This window comes from Epinephelus moara, chromosome 19 (assembly GCF_006386435.1).
Source record: "Epinephelus moara isolate mb chromosome 19, YSFRI_EMoa_1.0, whole genome shotgun sequence".
Classification (NCBI taxonomy): Eukaryota; Metazoa; Chordata; class Actinopteri; order Perciformes; family Serranidae; genus Epinephelus; species Epinephelus moara.
Window position 1 is genome coordinate 32000153 of NC_065524.1, and position 12506 is coordinate 32012658.

General features: G+C 43.9%; 1 protein-coding gene across 1 annotated transcript in view; it reads right to left on the bottom strand.

The window, feature by feature from the left end:
- ppp3r1a (protein phosphatase 3, regulatory subunit B, alpha a) overlaps nucleotides 1-12506 on the bottom strand; it is a 41757-nt gene that overhangs the window by 15002 nt on the left and 14249 nt on the right. Inside the window, exon 2 of the mRNA XM_050070819.1 lies at nucleotides 9905-9944. Coding sequence (XP_049926776.1) covers nucleotides 9905-9944 — 40 coding nt within the window. The remainder of the gene's footprint in view (nucleotides 1-9904; nucleotides 9945-12506) is intronic.

Sequence of the window (12506 nt, forward strand, 5' to 3'; positions counted from 1 at the left end):
AATGGAAAGAGAATACCACAGATGAATTCCTACATCGTCCAACAGAAAACACTACCAGGGTTTTGGGGTTTCATTCCACACACTGGCCATCGTTGGCCAGTGTGTGGAATGAAATGATCAATTAATCATTTAAAGGTCCAGTGTGTAGGATTTATATATTGGCAGAAATGGAATATGATTTAATAAGCATGTTTTCTTTAGTGTATAATCACCTGAAAATAAGAATCATTGTGATTTCATTGAGCTGTTCACATCTACACAGGGAGCGGGTCCTCATCCATAAAGGTGGCCATGTTGCACAACCATGTTTCTACAGTAGCCCAGAATGGACAAACCAGACACCGTAGTTAGCAGCCCCTCTGTGACGAGCAGCGTTGGAAAACACTTTTTTTATGTGAAGCTGCTTTATTCAGTGTTTTTACTAGTTTTAATAACCTAGTCCGTTTGTTTTCGAGAGGAGGAGACCTCTGTGGATAACTGACCCTTTGCTAAGTCCCGCCCACAGACGCAGACTGGCCAATCATAATGTGGCAATGGGCCGGCTCAGACCAGGGTCCGACAACAACACAGCTGTGCTCCATTGACTCTAATGCAGCCGTTTGAGATTTCTTTCATTTCCAGGCTGGTTTTGTGGGTTTGGAGCTAAATGTGTCTTAGTGATACTCGTTACCTGGAGAGGTTGGAAAAAGATATGCAGTTAGTTACAGTGTGGGCTCCATGCTTACTCTGACAGCTTGTTGGACCATCGCAACGAGGCAGGGCTTAGCGAAAGGTCAATTCAGTTCCCAGTGAAAACCTCCTGAACGTCTGGTTTTTAAGTTATCAGAGAAAAAGGTGAGCTCACATTAGCAGGTGGAGAACCACTGATTTTTTAAAATAAAGCTGCTTTATTCATTTTTTACTGGTTTTAATCACCTGGTCTGTTTGTTTCGGAGAGGAAAATACCTCTTCGGATAAATGGCTCCCGGTGAGTTTTAGCTGGTTACAATCTGCAATCATCACCTCTATTTGCCACTAAATCCTACACACTGTTATTTGACATCTGACATTTTTAAGCTAAAATGCCAAAATTTACAAGATACAAGTTTCTAAAATGTAAATTATCTATTTACTATTGACTATTGGTCAGACAAAGCAAGACACTTAAAGACGTCCCAAGGGGCTCTGGGAAATTGTGATGGGTATTTTCCAGTATTTTTTGCACTGCGTGATTTATCAAATAATTGTAAGGTTAATCAATAATGAAAAAATAAAAACCATGACATGCAGTCCTAAAAATGTGTGTGCACTCATACTTCTGTAAACCAACTGTCCTCCAACAGCAGATGTTAATGCTAACCTTTCAAAACGGCTCCTTGTCACAGTTTAAGCTCCTTTTGTTGCTACAAAGGCAGGTCAGTGGGATAAACTGGAGCACAGATGAAAAATCGCTCTGACATTTACAACACATAACAAAGTTTTGGTGCTGTCGCTGAGCGGAGAACATCTGAACACTGTGTCCAGATCCTTTCCTGCTGTCTGGAGCTGCCAAGTGAGTAGGTACATTTATTATTCATGCAAGCAAGGACAACAGCTTTCTCACAGTCTGAGTCCCCTTCCCGGTCTCGACCCAACAAGTCCTGCGTCTGCCAGCATCACAGACAGACGCGGCTCCCGGCTGATTCAAATAAAACTCATGATTAAGATGATGATGCAGGACTTTAACTACAGCAGTTAGTTTAACCGAGTTATCCGACATATGACACGTTGTGAAATCTGTTACAGGTGAGAGGTAGAGAGACCCGTCTGCATCGTATCACAGCTGGACGTTTATGGCGCCACAGAAAACCAATAAACTAATGAGGCTCTCTGATTTAACTTTCATTATCTCACGCTTTTATGCAAACTCTTTCCAGTGAGTGCAGTAAAATAAATTTCCTAGATCACCAGCTTTCCAAGCACCGACTGCCATCCTCCCTCACCGCAGCCAAAAATCTCAAAACGTGGTGCAATGACAGGTATCGAAAAACTGTCCAACAAATAAGCTACTAGCGAGCCTTGGTTTGCTTACAGGAGGAAGGACAGAGTAAAAAAAAAACTGGAACAAAGTGTCACAGCTGTGGGCACAAATATGAGAGCCAGGGAGGAGAGGTATGAGATGTTCTTATTTTTTATTTTATCCCAACAACACCTGTACATACGATTACAGACAGCAGGGAGAATTACTGCTGCAGACAAAGTGATTGAGATCTAATGAAATATTTAAAATGCCATCTTCCTTGTTGCTACATAAAAACAGGATGTTGTCGAGGGATTTCATGTGAAATAAAATAGGTGGCATAAACCTTCAAAATGAACCCTGCTCCTGCTGATTGCTAGCCTCCTCCATGACCTCCACTTGCAGAGGAGGAGGAGACAGTCTTGTTTTTAACCCCAGCATTGGGCTATAGCCTGCGTGTTTAAGCCTGCTGGCAGCAGAGACAGATGCGATGATGTGGGCGATGCTGCAAACTGACACTCAAATGTGCACCTCTGTCCCGTGTGGCTGGTTAGATTATGGATGACGGTACAGTAGAGCTGCAGGTTTTGCATGATGGCGGAGCTGGCTGCAGATCCCTGAAACCTATGATCACATTTTGCACGATAGATCTTAATATATACAGGACGCCCGTGCGTGCAAGATGATTCAGAAAATAAAACTATCAAACATTAAAGGAGGAGAAAAGGATGGAGTTTTGATTTACATACATTCATTTGGTACAAAACAGCGAAATATCACACTAAATGATGCATTTAATGGAACAACCAAGGAAATAACATCCCAAAATGTTCTCCTGTGAAATAAGCGGTTGTCTTAGAGGGCTGCTGCTCAGTCACAGAGGCTCCTCACACTGCTATGCTAATGAGCGGCTCTGAGGGAGACCCAATGTAACTGTGAGATGATTATGATAATCTCATATACTCCACCACAGACCACACATACAACACACACGCACGCACACTTTCATAAGCGCTGTATGTACCCTCAACTGTGTTACTAGGCAACAAGAACCCGTTAGCCCCCAAAGTAGCCCACACACACACACACACACACACACACACAGATGAAAGGAGGAGGAACATTCTAACAACTGCTCATGAGGTGTACGCCATGAAAACACATGCATATGTAGATGTCATCAGGTTTTGGGTGCACACAGGAGGCTCACACTATGTCTGTCACATACATAAGCATCAATTAACATAAATAAACAGTGCGGTGTTCGGCCAAACAGCCTCCTGCTGGTCCGTAGCTTGTCTTGCATGTTCACCTGTAGTGTCTGCGCTGTGCTTAGAGTCATATGTGAGTGTTAAATCCTGAACTTCAGTCGTAAGCTGTGTGGAAATGGAAGTTTTATATATGTTTGCAACAATGTCATCGAGACAGGTTGTTTCATTGTTACATCAACTGCACAGCAAAGCAAATACTATAGGGTAAAACTATTTATTCTATTATAAAGGGAATTTGCGGTGCAGCAGCTGCAACACAAAGTGGGAAGAGTGCAAATAGATAGATAAAGATAACTAGGGCTGCACTGAATAGTTTCTAAATCAGAGGTTTTTTGTTTTTTTTTTGCATGTCTGTTCATTCACTAAGGTCGGTGTTTCCTCACAGCTGCAGATAAAAATTAGGCTACACTAATATTAGTAGTGTTTACTCCATTTGTAGAATTAGATTCCAGTGGTGGCTGCATGCGTAGGATTGTTTCTGACTCATGTGATCCAATCATTTCCAATAACTTCAGAGTAAAGTCAAGAAGTCAAAGTTTATTGAAAAAAAAAAAAAAAAAAAAGATAGATGTGATCATTTTCAAAATTCTCAACATGTTTTTATCTAGAGAAATATTCTGCTTCAGTCTTTATTCGCCTTTCAAAAACAGCATTTTCCACTGCTCTCTCGCCTGCTGTGCACAAAAGGAGGCATGCACATGTATTAACAGGGCGGACTAGAAGCACCATTAATTACATTTGTTTATTAAAGAAAGATAATTTGGTTAAAAAAGGAAAGACTAACTAAGTTTTCTGTTTCATGTTATTCAGTCATGTTCAATCTGCTTCCTGTTTTACTCTGTAGATTCTCTCCTCATGTGTCATACCTGGTTTTACTTCCTGTCTTTGTGTGTTTTCCCGCCTGTTTTCTGTCACACCTGTCTCGTTAGTCCCTCCCTGTTCCCAGAGTCTTCCTTTCACACCTGTTCTGTATTAGTCTTGTCTGCTCCACCCTAGTGTTCCCCTCCACACCCTTGTTGTTAGCCAATCTCCATTTCCCTCCTTTTGCCCGTGTCCTCCTCCTCCAGCTGTGTCCCGTTCTTGTGATTGGTTTTCAGTGTATATATACCTGTGTGTTCCCCTTTGTGCTTTGTCAGTTTGTCCTGCGTTCATCCCTGCGTTTATCTCCGTGTTCTTGGTGTCATTCCCTGAGTTACATTGTTTATTAAGTTTTTTGTATTTTGCCCAGTTTAGTTTCGGTTGTGCTTTCATTTGGACTTTCAGTTTTTTATTGGCTGTATTAAAGCTCGCTTTTTGTTAATACTTCAACCTGCCTTTGACTCTGCATTTGGGTCGTCCCTAAACTGATTCATGACAGTACAGCCCCAACAAAAGCAATACTATTCCAGTAAGATGCAAATCCAAAACAAATACAATATGTAACCTATAATGCCAAAGTCAGGTGTACAGTATGGATCATTAAAATATAGACAGGAATCAGCAAGTTCAACAGCATCTTCAATACCCGTGTTTTTGTAATTGGTTCAAGCGGTCCACAACCTCATCTTTGGGCAGCATCTCTGCCGGCACACTAAACGTCCCGCTTAACCCTGCAACATTACCGGCACCACGGTCAACTGCTAGCTCAAGCTAACCACTAAACAGCAGCACAGCTGTGTGAACAGAAAATCTGCTAAGTGCAACTGGCTTTTCCTCCCCATTTGTGTTTAATTATAAAACACAATGTTCCCAAAATGTCATTAATGAATTTGTCCTCTTAAGCACGCTCAGCCCTCAAACGGTTCACCCTGCACAGTAATGGAGACATGTGACTGCATTAACACGGTGAGCCTGGACTGAGACGAGCGGGAGAGAGATAGTGATAAACAGAGCAAAATTCAGCTGGCATGCTCCTGATAATTACAGCTGCATATACGCTGCTCCCCAAACACACAGGATACAGTGTGAGGGCGGGTAAACATGAGAGGGTGACATGCACAGCTCTGTAATTACACGAGTGTGACACATGACACCATGCAAATAAGCATAATGGGGTTGTGCTCAGCCAAGGATGGTGGAGCGTCGTCTGGGGAACGTATCAGAAGACAACAGTGTGTCACAGATATAAGATAATGAAAAAGCCACGGGTTGTAGTTATAAAAGAGGAGCACATTAATTAGTAGTCATGAGAAGAGCTGCTTGTGGCTCTGGAGAGGTCAAACACAATAACCCTGACGATGCCAAAAAAGTAATTTCAGCTTGGGCATTGAGTCAAGAAAATTACTTCACAGTTACAAAGTGGGAGCAGGGAGTCTGAAGTAGGAAGTATAATCACATGGGATCTAATGAAGAGATGCAGTGAAGTTGCATTGTGGGAAATGTAGGATCCAACCTTGTTGTGAGCAGTTTCATGTAGGAACTATTTTCTTTCCACAGCGGTTAGCATTGTCGTCTCACAGCAAGAGGGTTCCTGGTTTGAACCCAGGGTGGGGGAGCCCCTCTGTGTGGAGTTTGCATGTTCTCCCCGTGTCAGCGTGGGTTTCCTCCAGGTGCTCCAGCTTCCTCCCACAGTGCAAAGACATGCAGGTTAACTGGTGACTCTAAATTGGCCGTAGGTGTGAATGTGAGTGTGAATGGTTGTCTGTCTCTGTGTCAGCCCTGTGATAGTCTGGTGACCTGTCCAGGGTGTACCCTGCCTCTCACCCAGTGTCAGCTGGGATAGGCTCCAGCCCCCTGCGACCCCCAACAGAGTAAGGGGTTACAAAAAATGAATGAATGTACCACAACTGCACCAAATGAAGCATGCCTCTGCTTATGGACAAAAGGTTTGTGCTCCTGACAGCTTGAGATGTCAACATGAATGGTGTCATCCTCAGCTGAGCTGTAGCATTAGCTAGCCTGGTGGTGCTAGGTGAGCTAGTGGTGATACGGTTTGTGGGTGTAGTTTGGTAGGAAAAAAACAGATCCTGCATGAAACTGCTCACAACGAGGTCTTCGGATTATCTTGAGTAACTGGATCATGAATTCTGTTAAGAGACATTGCTGTTGAGTTTTTAAAATGGATTTTATTTGGCGCTTTGAGCACCACAAGCCAAGTGCCATCTAGTTCCATTGTATTTGAGAAAAGCTAGACATCCCTCGGACCGATATCTCCAACACTTGGCAACTCACCAAAACAATTTAAATGGAAAAATAGCACCCAAACCCTTTAAGGATATCTCAGCCTCTGTTGCTTCCATTTGGACCATGTTGGTTAAAATCTTTCTCTCATATGTCCCCAAGTGTTTTAGAAGCGCAGTGCTACATTTCCCTTGATCAGCAGCTGGGGAGATGTCTGAAAACAGCATTATCTCTGAACTCTACACAAACTGGCACATAGGTTACCAAAATGCAGCACCACAGTTCAAACAGAGCAGCCAGTTAAAGTTGATCTTGATCTCTGGTTAAACTGTGAGTCTAGAAGAATATGTTAATTTCTGGTACAAACACCCGCTCCCTCCCTGTCTCTCACTCCCTCAGTCTGTTCTCATTTAGGCTGCTGGTAACAGGAGGCCATACAGCCGAGTGTGTGTATGACCGAGAGAGCTCCAGCACTCGATGCATTAGTCTGATTGCTCTGGCCGTTCTGATAATGTACAGCTCGCCGGCATGGACCGAACTGAGGACAAAACAGGGCAGCGCGCTGATGGTGTATATTTATAGCCGTGCCGTCATCAGAAAACCCCCAACTCACCCCACCACCACCGCCACCACCACCAACAGAGGCTGTGGCTCCCGCTCTCAGGGAAACCCCTAGCAACAAGGAACTCCAGCAAGCTGCCCGCCGTTTATTTTGGGCGGCTGCAGACAGGCCTGCAATGGTTTCAGGCTCGCTGCTGCCTTTCTCTGTGAGAGCATGATGCGTTGTGGGGGTTGTGTATCTGTGTGTGTGTGTGTGTGTGTGTGTGTGTGGGGTGAGGAGAGTGGGTGCCTGCACTCACTTCAGCAATATGTGTAGTGCATACAACTGTGTGTGTGTGAGGAGGTGTGTGTCTTTGTGGTTTGTGTGTCTAATTATGCACGCTCCCACAAGTAGGCCATTAAATTTTGCCTGATCTAAGCTCGGCTAAGCCAGCAGCAGTGAGACGCTGCAGTGACAACGACACAGGCCTACAGCATTGAATAATGGCCCTTTCACAATCCATCTTATCAAGGCCATCCTTAGAGACAAACTCCTCCTGTTGATCTCACGGACATCGACTAACAGAGCTAGGAGCTGTCCTGATGGCAGGTACAGGTGAGTGGGTGTCAGACCTTTGTTCGTTCACGTCTCATTGAGGGCAGTAAGGTTGCAGCAGGGTTAATCTATCTGACACGCAGGCCAGAGCTAATTTCTTCGCAGCCAGTGCCGGCCTGTCCAAGCACTTGATGAGCTGAACAGCTGCTCGGTCGGCGGAGGGTGAGACAGACAGAGGGTGAAGCCAAAGACAGACAGAGAGAGAGACGGAGGGGAAGAAAATCAAAGAAAGAGGAACTAAGAGACCGACGAGGGCAAAAAGAGAATGTTTGATTGCAATTAGAAACATTTTCAAAACTGAAATTGCCCTGTGTGATCTAGGAGTAATCCTAAAGGAAAGTAATCCTTGCAGTTAAGTGTCTAAATGCTAATATACATGCATTCGATATGTATCTATTCATTTCTCATAAATCTGACCACTGATTTAGTGACAGATTAGTAAGATATTATTGACAATTCTCTTTTAGTTGGGGGCAGCAATAAAACGTAGAGAGAGTATTTTCAGGGACAGGAATGGCTTTAACAGCTTCAGCTCTCCATCTACACTCTCGTCAAAGCCGCCAGACTCCATTGAGAAAAACAGCAATTTTAGCTCACTCAACACAGGAGCTGCTGGTCTACCACTGCCTCAATCAGTTTGTGTTACTGTGTGACTTTGGTGAATCCCAACTAACCCTTTTAAAAGCCAAAGTCACACAATAACACAAACAAACAAAGTGATTGAGGCAGTGGTAGACCAGAGGCTGCTGTTTCCAGCAATGTTAAATCGCTGTTTTTCTCAATGGAGTCTGGCTTTGAAGAAAGCAACATAACGGCTTCATTTTCCCATTGGAAACTGGTGTCTGACATTAAGGTAAAGCAGTGAAAATAATCTAAATGTAGCGTACACTCTGATATTGATTTTTGGGGGGCTAGAATACATTTTGTTGCTGACCTCTCCACAGCAGTAGACTGCTCAGCTTGTGTCAGACTCCAGCCTGCTTCTCCGAACTGGGGGTGTGCTGAATGACATCCACTATATGTAACATATGGATAAGAACCCCAAATTTTGTGCCTATATAGCGTCTTTAAAACAAGAAACAAAGCAGTATAGACAGTGGCGAAAAGGGAGAGACACAGATACGCTGTAAATATCAGACCGAAAGCAGAGGCAGTCGATGGGTTCAGTTCAGGGTCATGCATCGTCCAAATCCAGCTCCCTTCACCATGGTGGCATAATCCTGGGGGAGGAATGCCTGGAAGGCCTGGCAGGCCAAGGTCCTGTCTCCCGTGATGTTACAGTAGTACAAGCTAAGTATGGAAAAGCCACAATGTGCCCACAGCTCTGCCCACTCTAACAAGGAGTGGCATTTTGAATATGTTTGAGTTTGCTTTTGTGTCTTCGTTGGGTTACTTTGCAAAACACTGACACATTATGCTTAAAAGACGGTGAGTATGTGACAATTAAGTCCTCTGTTGTTCACAGTCACTCTGAGCTACAATGTAAGTACGTGTTTTTAGAGCGATGCTGTTTTTTCTATAAAATGCTCTAAATTGCAGAAAAACAAAAAACAACTGTAGCTGTTAAGACTCTGGTGTCATTTTAAATCGTTGCAGAACTTCTGTCCCTCCCACACTCGTCTCATTTTACCTGCTGCACTGTTTGATCCAGATTACAGCTCATAATTAGCCTCACGTTTTGGAGAATATTTCACTCCCTCTCACAACACATTTTTAACTGTGACACCAAAAATATCAACAACTAACCTCCTGTCCTGGTGTTGAAATAATAATTCACATGTGGCTCTGATTCTAACATGATGAGGTCAGTCCAAACAGCGACATGGTCCCTGAAGTACACCTACACTACAGAGGGACCCATCGCTGTCTCAGTGCTCATTAAACCCGAGCAGCAGCGGACCCATTTTAGCCTGGTTCTTAACAACCTGAGGGTGTGAAACGTGCCGTTCACACCAAAGCGAGCAGTGAGAAATCTGCATCCCTGAGGGCTTAACAACAACGGGAGGCTGAGATGTGCTGATGTGTCATCAGGTAGGGAAGGTGAGGGAGGCGGACAAAAAAGAAATGTGAGTCATATCCTCAGTTAACCTCCTCCTCCCCCTCCTGAGGGGCTCACAGATCTCTACCAGGCATACGTCATGTAAACATGACCATGACCATGAACATGAACAGTTTGATTCAAAGATACAATTTCACAAACACAAACAAAAGACCTCATAAAATAACCCGTAAGAGTACAAACAAAACAATCAGAATGGTTTTTGGTAGAGGCACCACTTCACACAGCAAAATGCCATGTACTCAAAGAAGCTGTCAAATTTCTAGGAGGAGATTTAGAAGTTCTTCTGTGAACAAAATAGAGCCCTGTAGAACTAGAGCAAGCAGATTCAAAATACTTACAATGCGAGCACATCTCCAGGGGGTAACTGGCTTCATTTCCCTGAAGAAAGAAAGAAACAGAGGTGTCAGTTAATGTTCTAACTAAAGACATGGCAAAAAGTACAGGAACAACCTCAAATTATGTGCAATGTATTCAGAGGTTCAGCAGAGATCCATTCCATCTGTTGAGTTTTTTTAAGATGGCAGTGATTGATATTTGCCGAAAGGATATGACCCTGACATGATATAAAATGGCTCCTTTTTGCGCTTGAGTGCATGTCATCAAATTAATATCTCAGCTGTTTTTCATGTTGAATTTTCTGTATTCATGAAACTTTTCTTGCCAAATACAATCAGCAACATGTTGGTTTTGTCAGTGTGAATAACCCACAAACAACACGACTAACATTCTCATGAAAGTGCTTTCATAGCACCATGTGAATCATCCATCCATCCATCCATTTTCAACATCATATCCGAAGCCAGGTCGCAGGGGCAGCAGGCTGAGAAAGTATTCCAGACGTCCCTCTCCCCAGCAGCGCTTTCCAGCTCCTCCTGGAGGACCCCAAGGTGTTCCCAGACCAGATGAGATATGTAATCCCTCCAGCGTGTTCTGGGTCTGCCCCGGGACCTCCTACCAGTGGGACATGCCCAGCACACCTCTAACGGGAGGCGCCCAGGAGGCATCCTGATCAGCTGCCCGAATCACCTCCACTTCGATGCGAAGGAGCAGCGGCTCTACTCCGAGCTCCCTCCGAATTTCCAAGCACCTTACCCTATCTCTAAGGCTGAGCCCAGCCATCCTACAGAGGAAATTCATTTCTGCTGCTTGTATCCACGATCTCATTCTTTCGGTCAGTACCCAGAGCTCATGACCATAGATGAGGGTTGGGACGCAGATGGACCAGTAAATCGAAAGCTTTGCCTTCTGACTCAGCTCCCTCTTCATCATGCAGTCCGGCACAGTGCCCCCATCACTGCTGATGCTGTGCCAAACCGCCGATCCATCTCGAGCTCCATTCTATCCTCACTCGTGAACAAGACTCTGAGATACTTGAACTCCCTCGCTTGGAGCAGTAACTCTCCCAACCTAGAGGGAACAATGAATGGTTTCCAGCAGAGAACCATGGCATCTGATTTGGAGGTGCTGACTCTCATCCCGCCCTCTTCCCACTCAGCTGCAAACCACTCCAGTGCATGCTGGAGGTCACGGTGTGATGAAGCAAACAGAACCACATCATCTGCAAAAGCAGAGATGCAATTCTGAGGTCCCAAATGAGACCTCAGTCCACCATGTAAATTATATTCTATGCAATTCACATACCAAGTCTTTTACTAGTTAAAGCTCAGAACCCCTGAGTTGCCTCTTACAGTATCAATATAGCACGACAAACCTTTTCAATACCTTGATAAGAATCAAAAATTGCTACAGTACCAACAAGTATTTTTAGACTATTTTCTACAGAACAGTTGTTTCCTTGTTCGCTGAACAAACAATAGCACCTACTAGGAAAGCAAACAGATAGTAGAGCCTGGTGATCTGTGGTCAGCACTGGTTTCATTTTCATACAACAGGTTTTTTTCAACAACAGGAATAATGCAGACAATAGAGAGCATTCAGCTGTGTCCTGCAGTTGAACATTTAGAGATGTGATGTTGTTTGTAGAGACAGGCTGCTGGTGTTATAAAACCTCCTGATACAAAGAGGGAGGTTACAGTACATCCTGTTAATCGACTGCAAATGTAAAGGCTTAGACTCTGGACCTTGGAGTCTATACTGTTCAGTCAAAGTGATGGATTGTAACTTCAGCTGATATAGTGTACTATGTGTGGTGATGTTGAATTATGGTACCGTGCATTCCTGCATGAAATCAAGCTCTTCCGGTATGCTGGTGTGACGGGAACGTGCACAGATGCAGCAGTGTTGTGTCTGCATTATAAAAACAAAACCACTTAAGCTGAGTCATGCATTTCAGACACTCTGAGACCGTGTGTGAGGGCTTTTATCAAACGCAAAAATCTTTCAGTGTGATGCTTCCCTGCTTTTCAAAGTAAACACTTTCATTGTCAAGAAACCGTGGATGTCAATTGCTCAGATAGTCTGCGTGCAAACGTGTCCTTCAGCTACTGCAGCGGAGGCAACAACTCACCCACCTCGCTACAGCAGCAAACGGCACTTCAAAATATAAGCAATGTGCTGGAAATTCACTGTACTTCAAAGTAAAGCTTGTTTCATGTTCGGTAGTCACTTGCGGTCCATTCAAAATGGACCTGCGACCCACCAGTTGGGAACCGCTGCTTTAAAGGTCCAGTGCGTAGGATTTAGTGGCATCTGGCAGTGACACTGCAGCTTGCAACCAACTGAAACTTCTCCCATGTGCTAAGCCTGTAGGTAGGGTTGCAATGATATACAGATTTCATGGTATGCAGTGATATAAAAGTTGACGGTTGTCATTCCGTGTACATTTGCTTATCTGCAATATTAGAAAAAATGGACCTGGACAGATAATCTCCCCTTTTTTTGTTATATTCAAAGGGCAGACTTTTTACATACACTTCCACAAACAAATTTTAAATTCTGTAATACCATGATGCCATGAAACTGCAATATTTTCTGAGATGG